The sequence below is a fragment of the Dendronephthya gigantea genome, unplaced genomic scaffold, assembly GCF_004324835.1.
Source record: "Dendronephthya gigantea isolate DGI-Jeju-01 unplaced genomic scaffold, DenGig_1.0 000000F, whole genome shotgun sequence".
Classification (NCBI taxonomy): Eukaryota; Metazoa; Cnidaria; class Anthozoa; order Malacalcyonacea; family Nephtheidae; genus Dendronephthya; species Dendronephthya gigantea.
Window position 1 is genome coordinate 2,691,484 of NW_021163010.1, and position 15,749 is coordinate 2,707,232.

A 15,749-nucleotide genomic window follows, 5' to 3' on the forward strand; every position below is an offset into this window, starting at 1 on the left:
TTACTGAACTGGTAACACATATCGACCAACAGACTAACGAAACCGTGGCAACGATAGAATATCAACCTTACCTACAACGACCTCAACTCATACGAGAAGATTCTGGCACTTTTTTTCAACACAAATGCGATATTAAAAATGTAGGTAAAATCATGGTATGAGGTGTATTATAGCTGTTAGACTGTCTGCTTGCTAAGGGAGCGGGTGGTTTACAAAACGATAAAACTAAATGTGAAATTACCATCACCGTAATAATAGTCTAACAGTCCTGGACTAGACCACGCGAACAACAGGACTCACTACACTAAAAAAGTGCTCCTGTTGTCCATAGTCCTATGTCTAGTCCTTTTAATATTATTGCAAATTTTTTAGATCAAATTGACAAGGGAATTTTGAATATCAACTGCTGGCAATTTGAAATCTAATTTGGACGCTGTACCAACAGATTATTTTATAATCAGTTGTCACCAGAACTATCCTCGGAAGCTTTAGGAGAGGTATTAGGAGGTTGTTTACTGTGCAAATCCGACTTTATTTTCTCCAGTTTTGTCAAGATACTTTCATAATCGAATTTTCCTCTTTTATCACCAAACGGATCCTAAAATATGATGGATTCATTAAGACGAATTACTTGTCGCCGTTGTACAGTATAAAGACTGTTCACGTAGGTACAGTTGTTGGAAAAAACACAAAGGCAAAGGACGCCTGAAGCCCCCATTTGAAATGGCTCTTTTAGTAACTATCTAAGGAGCTAATAACGGAGCTTGCCATAGGAAGTACATATACAATTAAAGGCCAAACTAGGGAGAAACCTAGCACGTACGGTAGTACAAATATATTTTCCTCCTGTCTAGCTAGGTTGAAAATTGATAACTATTGGATTGCATCACGTTCGATCATTACCTGCATCGGTCTCCCATTTAGATAGGACTTTTCTTTCACAACAGAGACGTAATAACAATAAAAATCAGGGAACGAACGAATCATCACTTCTCTGGAAAGAAAGATTTTGTTGTTAGCACAAGTTGCTGAATCTGCCAGAACGCCGGGAGCGGCGGAGAGCCCCGGGAATATGCAACAGGGAATGAATCCATGTGTGTACCATCTTGGAGTTCTTTTCACACGATCCGGGAAGCTCGTCCCCTATTGAAAAAATTCTGCAGCAACCCATTCTGATAGGATTCAACAATAATGATTTACCTTAGTGGTGGACAACAGAATGATTCATCTTCAAGCATATCACAGACAGCCACCCTTAATGTTTCATGTTGTATACAGTCATTATATTTATCACTGTCTCCTGCTCGTCTTTCCTATGTTAAAAAAAAGAACCGTACGTACTATTTCTTTTCAGAATTTTAATACTCAACTGACAGTTGTACAAAGAGTATTTGGCACCTGCTCAAATCCAGGTTCATTATGGTAAGGTTTCTCATTTAGTAGTGACTGGATGGAGATAAGGAGACTTGACAAAGTTTGTGCTGGACTCCAAGCTGGTCCACTCCACGTTCTTATGAAAAACAACAATAATTCATAGCCTTATTTGGTTAGTATAACATTACTATCTAGTCTACAGCACATAGTTATTAAAATACTAATAATAGGTGAGTTAGGAATTGGGAAATATGTCAAGTTTAGAACTAACTGGCAATAACATTCATATGTACCCATGTACCCGCATTGACTCATATAATATTTGATAAATCTACTGTTGGGGAAGAATCAATGGAAGTACTAATCCACCTGCCGGGGCTGGTTTAACTACCCAGAATGCAAATGTTTTGTAGTATACCATAGTATACAACTGGACACAGAGCAGATGCATAAGCTAGATCTGGAGTTATGAATTGTTTTAAATGAATAAATGGTAAATGGGTCATGGGGGACTAGTATAGTATTGATATAGGAATACTAAACACCAAACATCTAAAACATACATACCCAAGTGTACTCAAGCACACTTTTCCATTTTTGTATAAATTTGGATTAAACCTCACAAGTCCCTGACCAGTTGTCATTAATTTGACACGTGGTGGATGAATGGGATAATCTGGTGGACAACGAATTATGAAGTAAAAAAATCCACCCTCATATGGTGTATCAAATGGCCCAGTTATCAAAGCATGAATCTAAATTTGAAAACAAAAGCATGTAGTTTATGACTTATACTGTTGTTAACAATAATGAATTATTTTGCAGTAAATAATAGTTTTGCAGCACAATTCCCCACTATACCTTTGTGACATCCTGATCATCAGCAACAACACACATTCCTGGTGGTGGGTCTTTAAAAATACCCATTATATCCCTACATTACATGCATACAGAAAATACAATAAATACTTTTTCACTTGCATTTAAAATTTCAAACGACAGGTATATAAAAATAAATTCAGATATTGTGTATATTCAAGCCTAATGTAGTCATTAGAAATTGTCAGCAGTTAAATGGTAATAATAAAATACACCATTCTGTTTGGCCAATCCTGCTACTAACTAGTTGGATGGCATTCTTTTCAATTGACCCAGGATTCAGGAATGCAAGAAACGTACGGTACCCTTGTGACGTACTCTGGGTTTCGCTTTTATCCCCCTCTTGGAAAAAAATGCTCTCCTGTGCTATTGGACGAGTATCTGTGTATCTTAACCCCTTCTTAAAACAGCAATTTCTCACATTTTCTTTAATGAACGGCTAAAAACTGGGTAGCTGATCCCCATATTTAAAAAATAAGCATGATTGATATATACACATAAATGACATAATGTACCCAACGTTCCAATATGCAATTAAATCAAGTTATACCGCTTAATGCGTAAAATACACTCAGGACTAGCTTTCTCCTTATCCCAATCTTTTGAATTTAAAGGATCCCAAGTGACCGAAGTCACGGTCAAAAACACTTCCATTGAAGACAATGAAGAATTCGAAACACCGTTCGAATCCGCCATCCAGTTTTAATTTTTTTAAAAGCATTTCAAAAGGGGGAGCGGGAATCAAGGAATTGGGGAAACGGAGAACCAGGAAACCGGAGAACTGGGTTTTAACAGTGGTTTCAACCCTAAATTGAGTAAATTCCTAAAATGTATTCGTCAATATTTGATATATTGTTATGCAGAAATTTTAGTCTATACTAGTTGGCATAAATAAAAAAATTATGAAATCAAAAATTCATGTTTGAAATTAATATTTATATTGTAATTCAAATCGTAACTTTTGTCAATGTTTCGACGTTCGAAAATTCTTTAAAACAATGCATTTGAACCTGTAAAGTCATTAGTTTTGAAAAATTTAATATATAATATAAAAACTATAAAACTATATATATAGCTCACTGCATGCATGGTGTACTGGGTACGAGGTTGGCCACTGGTCTCGCCTAATCACTGGATAGTACTGCTACCATGCTGGTACACTGAGAAATGCCACCAGTGACGAAGTTTATAAATGCATATTTCTGCAATTTATTAATTTTGTTGTTCCCATTTATATTTTTTCCTAATTTAATAACTGGAGAGAAAACAATGCAGGCCGTTATACATGAAGCTGGCGGAGCAGAAGGCCTGAGAGTTGAAAATGTTCCAAAACCAAGTGTTCAAGATGGACACATTTTAATTAGAATTCATTATTTTTCGATAAACAGAGCCGATATACTACAAAGGAAAGGTTTATATCCACCTCCAAAAGGGGAGTCAGACATTTTGGGTTTAGAAGCAGCTGGAGTTATTGATGATATTAGTCCAAAATGCAGTAAGAATTGGAGGTTAGTGTTTTAGCTTTTTATAGAGCCATTTTTTTTATTAAAGCCTGGTTTTCATTTTATAGTGGTAATTGTCGTGATACAGGTAGTGCCCGTTCTTGGGCGCCGTGTTTAATTTAATTTGGAAGCGTCATGCTTTACTTGTGCCAGAAAAAGTGATGGGCACCATGCAGTGCTGGGCCATCAGTTTGAGTGCAGCTTTACTGCCTTGCTTTGCAGGGCTGTCATTTCGGCAGTCATTTTGTCCATTAGTGAGGGGAGAGAGGTGGAGATATGAAATGGTGTAACTGTAAATTGTACTAGAATTTTATAGATGACTGGCTGTACACTGGCAGTGATAGACACTACTGTAAAGGCTCTTTTCTACTTCAACCATATCTTAGTGAAACAAAGCGTATCTCATTGTTTTAAAGTCATTATTTCTGGTTGAATGCTTCGGAAAAAAAGAAATACGCTATGTTACATTACGATATGGTTGAAGTGGAAAACGGCTTTAAGTCACCATTCTGATAATGGTCTCTGGATAATGTAACACTATGCAGAGGAGAGGATGAAATTAAGATGTACAGATGTAATCTGTGCTGACCAGAGATAATACTGGTATTTAATATATGCCCATTCACGGATTGCTCGAAATGATGAAACAATAAATTTTATACATTCATGAGATGTATGTATGTCATATATAAAAAGGATGTCAAAGATATGTAAAAAATACATCTTGAATGTATGTAGTCACCAAGAACTTTATAGGGCATCGGATTTCTTGAATAGTTCTGTAATAGACTGTATCTATGTAACATGATTGTGTTCCTCTGCACAGGAAAGGAGAAAGAGTTATGGCCCTTCTTGGAAGTAAGTTATACTGCTTATACATATGTACATAAAAGTAAAAATTTTAATAGGTGAGCACTAGATAAAAAAAATTATTGCTATGGTAGGTGGCCTGTAGTAGATGAATGATTTTGTATGTTTTTAAATTTCAATGCTGTTGGCATGCTTGAGCTGGAGTACTATCCATTGCTTAGAAATAATATTCAATTTTTTTGTTACAAATTAAGGTGGTGGTTATGCAGAATTTGTTTCTGTGAATGAAGCATTAGTTATGCCAGTTCCAGCAAACCTTCCCCTCTCTGATGCAGCTGCAATTCCAGAAGTGTGGCTCACTGCATACCAGCTCTTACATCTGTTAGCTGATGTCAAGTCAGGTGAACATGTATTAGTGCATGCTGCTGGAAGTGGAGTAGGAACAGCAGCAATACAGCTGAGTAAATTTGCAGGGGCTCATGCATTGGCCACCGCAGGGTCACAGAAAAAGTTGGATGTAGCTGAAAAAATTGGGGCAGAGCAAACAGCCAACTACAAAAGTGAGGATTTCTCAGAAATGGTGCTTAAAAAAACAAATGGTAATTCTATGTTAATTCATATAGTCCTATATGGAACATGTGGGGTTGAGCAATTTTATGAACCTCCTTTAAAAAATAGTAAATCATTTCTCTTAAATTAACCTTAGACCCTTTAATACCAAGTTCTAACCTATAGACATAGACTGAACTATTGAGAATCCATGTTAATTTTCATAATTTTCACAATGCAGCAACACTCGACATTGTAAACTATCTTGAGAACTTATGAAAAACTTTACCCTACTGAATTAAAAAAATTTGTCTCAATGCCTTTCTGACAAGAAAAAAGCCTTCACATTTGTTACGAATACTTTCACAGTAACATAACAGCAATCCTTGCCACCATGCACTTTAAATATGTACAGTATTTCTTTCTTTCTTTAAAATGAAGGTGCCGGAGTTGAGGTTATTTTGGATTGCATTGGAAGCTCGTTTGTTGATAAAAATCTTGCCAGTATTGCAATCGATGGACGATGGATATTGTACGGATTACTTGGAGGTGCAAATGTTGAAGGACGATTTCTGGCCAGTTTGCTTCGGAAACGAGTGTCATTAATCGCAACCACATTGAGAAGTAGATCGCTTGAGGTGAACCAACTTGTTCTCTTTACAAACAAAAACACAGAATTTGCACATTCTGAATGTTTTCTGTCGTATTAACTTTCCAATCCTTTGCTGTAACCCAATTTCTCAGAAATCCGTAAACAAAATTACACAAATTATATTTAATATTTACCTTGTCGATCGGTACGCAGAACCGCCAATCCTAATTATTCTCACGAGGATGCCAAGCTTTTTCCAAAAGAGATTCAAGACCTTGTTCTAAAGGGCGTGGGCGAATGTAAACAGAGTTTCAACCAGGAAGTTTTTATCTTTCAACTTCTTGCTTTCCATTTCAAAATTTTGGACATTGTATCGATATAAATGTAAATACTAGTTTATCGGTGAGACGATTTTAATTATCCTTTGCATTTTTTTCCTACAGTACAAGAAGCAGTTGGTAGAAGCTTTCAGTAAGCATGCCTTGCCTGGTTTTGAGAAGGGAACGCTTAAACCAATAGTAGACAAAATTTTCAAAATTACGGACATCCAACAAGCTCATATGATGATGGAAAGCAATATGAACATTGGGAAAATTGTTGTTGAAGTAAGAGAAGAAAATGCTAAGGAAGAACTTTAAATTATTTTACTGAAACTTTTTTAAAATTATTAGATTACTTAAAACGATTTTGCCGTTGCTGTTAACGATTGTTATCACAAATTATATTCATTTGAGCAGCCTGGCAGCGACTTCAAACAACAAACGCGTCAAATGTGGTATAACAACTGCCTAAAATAGACAAAAACACTTAGACTCGACATTTCGACATAAAATGACCTTCGTGGCTCGTACCGAGGGCCTTCGTTCGACCTATGGGCCTTCGTACTAATTCTCCTGACGAAGGCCCTTAGGTCGAAAAGAATACCAACAACATGCATTTAATGCGAATATATTCTTTATTATTGTATTACTGTTTTAACTTCCATCTCCTTTGAGTTTGGCCAAGAATAACTATTAACTACTGTAGAAACTTGTCACTTATTAAACCAGACAAATTGACAATGCAAATCACTTGGTACTTTTTTTATGGTCAGCTCTGAACTTTTCATCGTACATAGTTGTTAGATATCTCAAACCAAGAATTGTATAACAGTGCGAAAAACAATCATCTCATGCATGTGCTCCTTATTGATATTACGATGCAGGATGATTCGCTCACTGTGACATAATTTTTCAATTACCGATATAAAAGCGCCATGGTCAAGTAGACTGAAGTAATTTAAGGATTAAATTACAACAGCTGCGAAATTTAAATTGTTTAGTTCTGGCGGGTAGTTCTTGGCAAACGTTCTGTGGAAACTTGACTGAAAATCATGCAAAGACAAACGTATTGCTAGTAATGCGGAATAACTACACACATGTTGCACAAGACTAATCGTTATCATCAGAGCTGGTATTGAAATGATTATATAACTTGTCGCGTAGCATGTCTGCAGTAATTGGCGCAGATTAGGAACGCCGAGACGATATTTGTGTTCAGAAGCAACTGCGTTTTCACTTTCCATATGGTATGTGTTTATTTAAGCTGCATGGTATATGCCTTCACAAACATATCCTGGTATTGCAAATAACTGCATCTAATAGTTGATATTTTGTTTTCAATGTGTATTTGATATGTCTCGAAGTACGGGCGAATACACTTGGTTGAATACAGGGATTAGTGGTGTAAAAATGGCCGCTCTTTCATTCCACAAATACCCCTCATTCCCAGCATTTTGAACAACTGCTGGTGTCCTGAATACAAATTTATAATGATCACAGCAGGCTTTTTACGGTAGACTGTATGACTATGGTCCAAAAGTATTTGTTGGACGTTTCATGGCAGAATGTGAGGATTGAAGTGTTGTTTTCATTAGCTTTTATCCACTAATGTTTAGTTAATGTTGAGTATTATAATTTTTTGAGTACGTAATTTTTATAACTATTTCACATTTTGGCAAATTTGTCAAACCTCTAAGGTTTCATCTTTACTGCATTCAAGACATATTTCCATACTGTCAGAACCTATAGAATGTTTCCATAGTGAAATTCATTCCTTTCTATAAGAAAGTGATCGATGTGCACATACTACCAATATAAAGCAATTAATGATTATATGAACATCGTACCTTGAACTGATAGGAGTCAAAAGTCAGTGGAAAAAGGCTGAAAAGAAACGTTCATGTGCGTGCGTTGTGCGCACTGCATACCAATGACGACAACCTGCAACAATTAAGAACACAATATTCATGAAATATATATCCATTTCGAGGTATAGGCATGCATGTACGCATGTTTCAGCATGAAATCTGTGTAATGTTAAAGATGGCTTTCATACCAATACCTGCAATTTTTTATTTTTTGTACAGAAATATATATTTCGTACAGAAATTTGTATATAAGATCACTTTTTTATAGTCAGGTTTATAGTCGGTGCACATGCCTGAACTATATATATACCAATGCAATTATGTTAATATTTTCAGCAATTCACGAATATATATTAATATAGTATTTTCTTAAATATTATCAAAGTCTAATTTGTCTTGATTGCCAACATGTCTGAGGGATTACCAAGGAGATTACATATATGTCATGAGGGATATCGCTTTGTGTTTATAAGGCCATGGAAAGATTACTACGAAAGCGTATACATGCACTATAAGGACGATTCCGTAGCTGAAGTTATACATAATGTACCATGTATACCGCACAAGAATTCTAACTTAACAACAACTGTAACTGTAACACGAAGTATTCAGATGGCGAAACGTTTTATGAGGTATAGTTTTCTTTTGTTGGTCAGTTCCTGTCCACTCTCCAAGTCGTATCATTGTATATATAAAATTTTTAATTCTGAATATAGAGTTGCTTGTTGTTTAATTAACAAGGCTGCGTCATGTAGTACGCCAAACAACGAAAACTTAGTCACAATTTTGTCTTATGTTATAAAACCAATGGTTGCTTCTATAGAGGATAGCATATAATACTACGTTCCGGCGAAAAAAGTTTAAAAATCACCGTATTGGTTCCATGCCATGGAACTATATATTTATCACCATACCAACATATACAAGTTAGTAATCCCACTTAAATTGCACATTTTGGCAACAAGTGAGCTTGTGTGAAATTATATGCATGATAAAGTATAAAGTTATACGATAAAGTATAACTAGGTTGCGGAATTGCATGTATCTTGAGCGAGAGCTCTCTACCCTAGCTCTTGCTGTATTTGAAAGTATATATACGTGCTGTGACATTGAATTTTCATTCAAATTGTCCATACAAGTGTACTCATAGGTATAAAGAGTTCTCGTCGTAATTCATAACCAGGAAAGTCACTCTTTAGGTATGAATATCAAAGTTGAACAGGTTACACGTACATTCATAAATGTTGAATGTCGGTGTAAGAATGACTGTATTGGCTACAATTAATGACTGGAGCCTGTTAGGTTATATCTGGTCTTGTAAATGCTTTCATTATTAAAAAAAATTGAGGCGGGCATTTAGTTATTTCTTGCCACATGTATAGGTGATTAAATGATTTATCATTCTAGACATGTTACTACGGTATTTGCATACGCATGCTTGCTTGGGCTTCAGTTTTTTGTAAGGTCATGCATGCAGAGTGAAACAACTACAACTTCTTGATTTACATGTTGAATTTCATATTAAAATGCCCTTCATAACATTAAAAAGGTTTTGTTAGCATAAACTATCATTTGGGAAGTTAACAGTCTTAAGCTACAACAGCGTCAATTTCCTGTAAAACTTGTTCAGTCAATACCACATATTAGCCGCCGGATATAATTCGCAAACATTAAAATAGTAACAGAGATTAGCAACTTTGCATCTGAGCATGCGCATGGGTAGTTTGTTTGAGTTTAATATTATAGTGTTTGTAATGCTCTTCAGTAGCTAGGCAGATAATTAAATTTTAGGCGTTTATCAATTGGTAATGAATGGAGTGTCATAGCAAGCCATATACAAATTGAGTCAACAAATTCTGCGTGTTAATTGTATAAGTATACACAGATTGAAGGTTATATGAAGTAATTAAAACTAAAATATAATTAATGTATAGGTTTGCACACAGCGATTTTACATGGACGTTAATGATATTTAATTAAAAGAAAGCAAGAAGATTAACGCGACTTGTATTTCTTTATTAAGGTGTCGTTTCACATCTTCAATTCTTTCTGGCTTTGTTTAAATTTTTAAGGCATTGTTTTTAACATCGACGTTTATTTTTTAATAATTTGGACTTTTATGTTTTATTTTGACCAAAGACAAAGTAGGTTTGACTGATACTATGGTTATACTTATATGACTTATACTATGAGCTCGAGTCATTTATGAAAGCCCGCCGTACACGTGAGCTATTACTATATTAGCTGAGCTAAAAAAGACCACGCAAGTTACTCTCGTGTGCGGGTAGTTTTTCGTGAGGAATTCGTCTCGAGAGGCAAGTTTCTCTCGTGTACGGATGGTTTTTGGGCTGAGCTCACTGCCTCGCGAGGTCGTTAGCTGAACTTAGCTCAGCTGATAGCTCTCGTGTGCGGCGGGCTTAAGCCGATGCTATATATCAGCCATACTGATATGACGAGTGCAAGTCACTGCCTCACTGGTATAGTTGACAATTTGTTTTATAGTGTGCAGACTTCTATTAAATTCTCTTCACAAATTCTCACTGTGATGTTTTCGCTATACTCACCATAGATGAGCAGTATGTGCAGCGAGTACTGTAGGTTGCAGCTTATCCAATCAGATTGCGAAACAGCTCATATACGGCGAGGAGTGATATTATAATAGGTTTTATGTCGACTTTCAACTATTTAACCTTTCTCTCTTTATAGTTAACATGAACAGTTTCTAAGAGAGTTGATTCAAGCTGTGAGGAGAACATCACGGAACGGGTGCATTCGTCACCCCAAAATATAATGACTGAAAATTTTCAAGCAATGAATCCGCGAAGAAATAAATCGTCCATCAACGCAACGTGTCGCTCTCGAAGAGACCTTCAAAGTAGCTTTAATGCCGTAAAGGATTTCAAGGAAATAAACGAGAAATCTCCAAACAATGATGATAGCGAGAAGAATCGACATTTCGTTTATCCTCGCTGCTCGTCTTGTACAGTCGACAGAGCTCCAGGAAAGTTACGAAAGTTTGCAGCGACATTATGTGATGTGTGTAATGCATACCTCTGTACTTCTTGCACCAGGAAACATAGAATAAATTGTAACGGACATTTGTTATCACCCATCACACCTAAATTGGATGAGAAAGAACGTTTCCTCACAAAGAATGGGCATCACCAACCAGTGTGTCACAAAGGTCATCGTGATGTCCTAAAGTATTTCTGCGAAACTTGTCAGGATGTTGCTTGCTTAGAATGTATTCAAACACAACACAAGAAACATGAGTTCGTGTATGCCAAAGATGCGTATAAAAAACACAAAGCATCTTTAGAAACACATATCCAGAATTCACGTGTGGAGGCTAATCGTATTGTGAAGCAACTTGACCAAGGTAAGTTTGCTATATTATTGCACGAGGTATAATCAAATCCTATTTCAAACACTAGCTTGATAAACTATTTCTAGTTTTTGTTTTTAAAGATAGTTAATTTCACAATCCCTCTGCGAGAGTTCACAGTCGCCTCATGCGTGATTGCATGTGTTTAATTCTTATTACAGGGGAGGAAATAGTAAGAGATTTAAAGACAGAGAAAGACAACATTACGGAAAAAATCAAGGCGCAGACGAAAGTGATTATGGAGGTTCTCAGAAATCGAGAGAAAGATCTATTACAAGACGTGGATAGAATTTATTCCAATAAAGAGGATGTTTTAATTAGGAATAAGGAAAGACTTGACAATCGACTCGAATTAATCAGGAGAACATGTCGTTTTACAGAAATTGCTATAAACGACGGAGATGAAGTGCAACTGTTGATTTTCGAGAAATTCGCTCGGAAGAGATTAGACGATTTGTGTCGCACAGAATGCCTCACTCCCCCTGAGACTGAAGGACATTGTCGTTATTATGTAACAATGAATTCTCCAGAAAAGGCCGAACAGCTTCTTGGCAAGTTTATCTGTTCTGCCGTTGATCCGAGTCAATGCGAAGCCTGTGGGGAAGGGCTAAGAAGAGCAGTGGTTGGAAAGGATTCGAGTTTTATGGTGAATTTAAGAGGAAAAGATGGTATTCCGCTCAATACTGGAGGCGATGACGTGCAAGCTCAGATAACCAGCACAAGCGAGGAGGGTCCTCTCAGGGTCAGGGTAACAGATCACGACAACGGAACGTATACGGTTACATATTCCTCCATCGCCAGCGGTGTCTTGAGCATTGCAATTCATGTGTACGGTGAACCGATTAAGACTCCACGTTATCAAGTCCATGCTGTATGCCAGCGTGACTACGAAAAGATAAAAAAACCTATGTTGTCCATTAGTAAGTTCATTCTTTCAGGTAAGGAATTATCGTTGAAACTACCATGTGGGGTTGCCGTTGACGATCAAGGCAGAATTCTTGTTGCTGACTGCCATAATCATAGCATCAAGATATTTAGTCGAGATGGGAAGTTTATCAAGTCGTTTGGATGTCTCGGCTCTAAAAACGGTCAGCTGAACAACCCAACTGATATTGCGGTGAATGACAGAAGGATTTATGTTTGTGACAAAGACAACAGTCGTATTCAGTGCTTCACATCAGAAGGGGTGTTCTTGAGTACGTTCGCTTGTGGAAGCTCCCTTTTAAAAAGACCATGGGGTTTATGTATCGATGGTAAAGGGCACGTTGTCGTAACAGACACAAAGAATAATCAGATCCAAGTGTTTTCCACTGACGGTTATTATGTAACCAGTTTTGGCAAGGAAGGGAGTGGTCCGTGTGAATTTCAGCAACCATACTACGTTTCGGCACATCCGAACGGACAGATCTACATCACTGACAACGGCAATCACAGAGTGCAAGTGTTCGACGAAAGCTATTCATATCTCTTTGAGTTCAGCGGGGATAATGATGATTTGAAATTGAAGTATCCTACTGGGATTACCACAGATCATCAGGGTCACGTTATTGTAGCAGATCAATGCAACAACAGGATACAGGTATACAAAGCTGACGGAAAGAACAAAGTTGTCATCTCAAAACCACTTAATAAGTCACAAAGTCCAAGCTATCCTAAAGGTCTCGCCGTCACTCTGGATGGTTTTGTAGTGGTTGCGGATAGTGACAATGATGAAGTAGTTTTATTGTGAGAGCATATATCAAGATTTATGATATATAGTCTATTCCAATCTCAGTATAGGCTGGCTGCATGCGTTTTAATATATACAAAATGGTAAAAGCCGGGACACTTGTTCTGAAGACGTATATATATATAGTCTCTCCTGGTCTTTATATTGTGGACGAGATATACATATATATTCCATAGTCTTAAGGAAGCACTTATTTTTCCTCAGCTATATGTTGAATTTAAGAAAATCAATGTAGGATATAGCCATGTATAAATATACTAAGAAATACAAACTGTCACTGTATAAAGCCGTTATTATGTAACAGCCCAGCATGACGTAGTATTCATTCTATCTTAGATGTGATGCAATCATCTTGCAAGGGTAATAGTCCTATATATAATAACCTGCATGGTGAAATGAAAAAAATTCAGGTTTTTCTCGCTTCCCAGAAATATTGTGCATCATGACATAAGGACCGATTCTTTTCCTGAAACTTCGAACCCAACGGTGATTCATTTGTATGCATGGAGCTTGCATGTATTTTGAAAGGTTATATATTTTATGCAGTTCCAACATAAGAACAGCAAAAATGCGTTGAATAGGAGACAAAAGCAAATTAAAGTATCATGTAGATTATAGCATCATTAACAAACAAAGAAAAAGAAACTTGCATACAGCACACACAAAGGACGAAATAGACCCAAACTGTTCCGCCTATTCAAAAGAAATGATTTATCACAAATTGTCCCAATTTGAGAAGACTGCATGTAACCCCTCCGCGGCCTAGTTCCAGGATACCTTGGGGATTAGGTTGCGCAACCCGTCTCGTACACCGGCTATGGCTATATGAATTGCGGGCACACTGCATGCATGTAGCACATTCAGAACGATAACAGCTGAAATATAACTGCATGCATGCAGCGTCACTGGGACAAATGAAAGAGAACTCAAATCGTGGGAAGATTCCACAACAGCCCAAAGTATAAGGAAATGTTCTATCTGTGGAATGCGGAACAAGAACTGAAAGAACTTTCGAGTATTTATTTTCATGCTGATTTTCGATTCCCAACTTTAAAAAAATAATCAGATTTACAGAATTTGCATGCATATTTAAACCGAATATATATGGTTCGCTGGATAATGTCAGTATAACCAAGATAACCAAATTTAGAACATGTTTTAACCGATATCAGCCAAATTTCACCCTATTTGATAGTGAAGGATATGCATGGAGTTGGTTCAACGGTCTCTAGAAATTCAGTGAAGTCACAAAGATATACATTAAAATTCGTAGAAATATATCAGCGCTGTCGACTTACAGCAGCGGTCTGCGGTGAAGCCTCTTCCAATAAATAACTCAATAACACAAAAATCCAAGACGTCATTTCTGTCTGTTTTTGTTTGGGTTTCCACTTATACTAATGTATCGTTCCCTCAAAAAAAAATGAAGTTAGACCGACTTTTGCCGACAGTATTAAGACGAAATACCATTAAATATTTGCGGAACTAAACCACAAACAAGCTGCATGGGTTTGTTTTTATTAGAGTAAAATACACGGCGTATTCCTCTGATTCGATTCGACTGGAAATGATGATAGGATGAAGTGGATGATATCATAACTTATTTTAAAGCGTGATATTCTTACACATATACATCGATATTCTTATACATACAAAGTCGGCCTTGAGAGGAAATGTTAGGTTAAGCTTTTAAAACCTGCTATGTAGTTTAGCAAACTTTCAATTCAAAAATTCGTTTTCGTTATCTTATTTCTATATCGACGGGTGTGTAGATTACACTACTTGTTTGGTTAATTTGAACATCGATATATAGTTTAAAAATGTTTACTGTCAACACTTTGAAGAAACTGATGGCCGTGATTCGTGTGTAAATTGTTTTTCACGACAACGTCAACGATGATAAATATATAGCAACCGGTCATAGGTATGTTACGTATATATGAATTGAATTGAAGGTGCTTGAGAAACAACTTCGCATCATCATCAAATGCGGTATAACAACTGCTTAAAATATGCAAACTCGACTTCTCGACGTTTCGATGTGACGGCCTTCGTCAAAACAGGTAGTAATAGTTGTCTATTACTCTTGTCATACTACATTTGCTGCGAAGATGCTTCTTTTAGTTCCTTCTTATGAGAAGCAAACACAGACTCGAAGTAAAGTGATCAGATGAGACCGCAAACTGAACGTGATCACTTATCAATTACGACTGAAACTCATCAGTCATGTCTGCATGTCTTTTTTAAATTCGTGTTTCTGCGCCGAACACATTAACAACACGCGCGAGAATTGAAATAACGAGACATCACCATCTTCCTCATTTCCTTGTAGTATATGTGTGTGCCATGTATAGCTCGGTCCAATAGCAAGCGAAATGAGGTATCTGAACAGCGTTCAGGCAGTATTCTGTCCTGAGAATACGTCTCAACAAAATCACATTAAAAAAATTCAACTAATATGAGTTTCAAAGCGATAAAAAATAGGACGTTTTCGTTAGGTCAATGAACAGGTCAAGTTGTTGGCAGCAGACTGTTTTCTTATCAGTGCATGTGGCCTAGCTATAGGATGAAGAAATAATAAATTAATCAACAGAAAGCGATCAGCACCAATCTGTCAAGTAATTATAAATTAAAATGCCTTAAAAGGAGGTAAATCAATGTATTTTAATTGTCAAAAAACTATATAGTTATTTCTGTAACACTTGCCTATCAACCTACGATGTCCGTGGACGGTTCACGAC

The 15,749-nt window shown here is 36.7% G+C and overlaps 3 protein-coding genes across 6 annotated transcripts; 2 read left to right on the plus strand and 1 right to left on the minus strand.

Annotated features, from left to right (window-relative positions):
* Positions 1 to 7: 7 nt before the first annotated feature.
* Positions 8 to 2,944, minus strand: LOC114520161 (ubiquitin-conjugating enzyme E2 Z-like). Of its 3 annotated transcripts, none has more exons than XM_028540389.1 (7): positions 2,804 to 2,944; positions 2,236 to 2,308; positions 1,942 to 2,129; positions 1,399 to 1,510; positions 1,201 to 1,313; positions 904 to 994; positions 8 to 598 (listed from the first exon to the last, which is right to left on the minus strand). In XM_028540389.1, the coding sequence occupies exons 1-7, from the start codon at positions 2,905 to 2,907 to the stop codon at positions 458 to 460; spliced, it is 822 nt and encodes a 273-aa protein (XP_028396190.1). In that variant the 5' UTR covers positions 2,908 to 2,944; the 3' UTR covers positions 8 to 457. The 3 variants fall into 3 exon arrangements, with proteins under 3 accessions (XP_028396190.1, XP_028396198.1, XP_028396206.1); XM_028540397.1 differs by having other exon boundaries at positions 2,769 to 2,897; XM_028540405.1 differs by lacking the exon at positions 2,804 to 2,944 and adding an exon at positions 2,572 to 2,751.
* Positions 2,945 to 3,397: 453 nt separating this feature from the next.
* LOC114522048 (quinone oxidoreductase PIG3-like) lies at positions 3,398 to 6,789 on the plus strand. Its single transcript, XM_028542665.1, has 5 exons — positions 3,398 to 3,761; positions 4,582 to 4,613; positions 4,820 to 5,164; positions 5,556 to 5,752; positions 6,150 to 6,789. The coding sequence occupies exons 1-5, from the start codon at positions 3,421 to 3,423 to the stop codon at positions 6,342 to 6,344; spliced, it is 1,110 nt and encodes a 369-aa protein (XP_028398466.1). The 5' UTR covers positions 3,398 to 3,420; the 3' UTR covers positions 6,345 to 6,789.
* Positions 6,790 to 7,137: 348 nt separating this feature from the next.
* Positions 7,138 to 13,246, plus strand: LOC114521086 (tripartite motif-containing protein 2-like). Of its 2 annotated transcripts, none has more exons than XM_028541501.1 (3): positions 7,138 to 7,273; positions 10,601 to 11,273; positions 11,441 to 13,246. In XM_028541501.1, the coding sequence occupies exons 2-3, from the start codon at positions 10,685 to 10,687 to the stop codon at positions 13,006 to 13,008; spliced, it is 2,157 nt and encodes a 718-aa protein (XP_028397302.1). In that variant the 5' UTR covers positions 7,138 to 7,273; positions 10,601 to 10,684; the 3' UTR covers positions 13,009 to 13,246. The 2 variants fall into 2 exon arrangements, with proteins under 2 accessions (XP_028397302.1, XP_028397310.1); XM_028541509.1 differs by lacking the exon at positions 7,138 to 7,273 and adding an exon at positions 8,487 to 8,526.
* Positions 13,247 to 15,749: the final 2,503 nt, after the last annotated feature.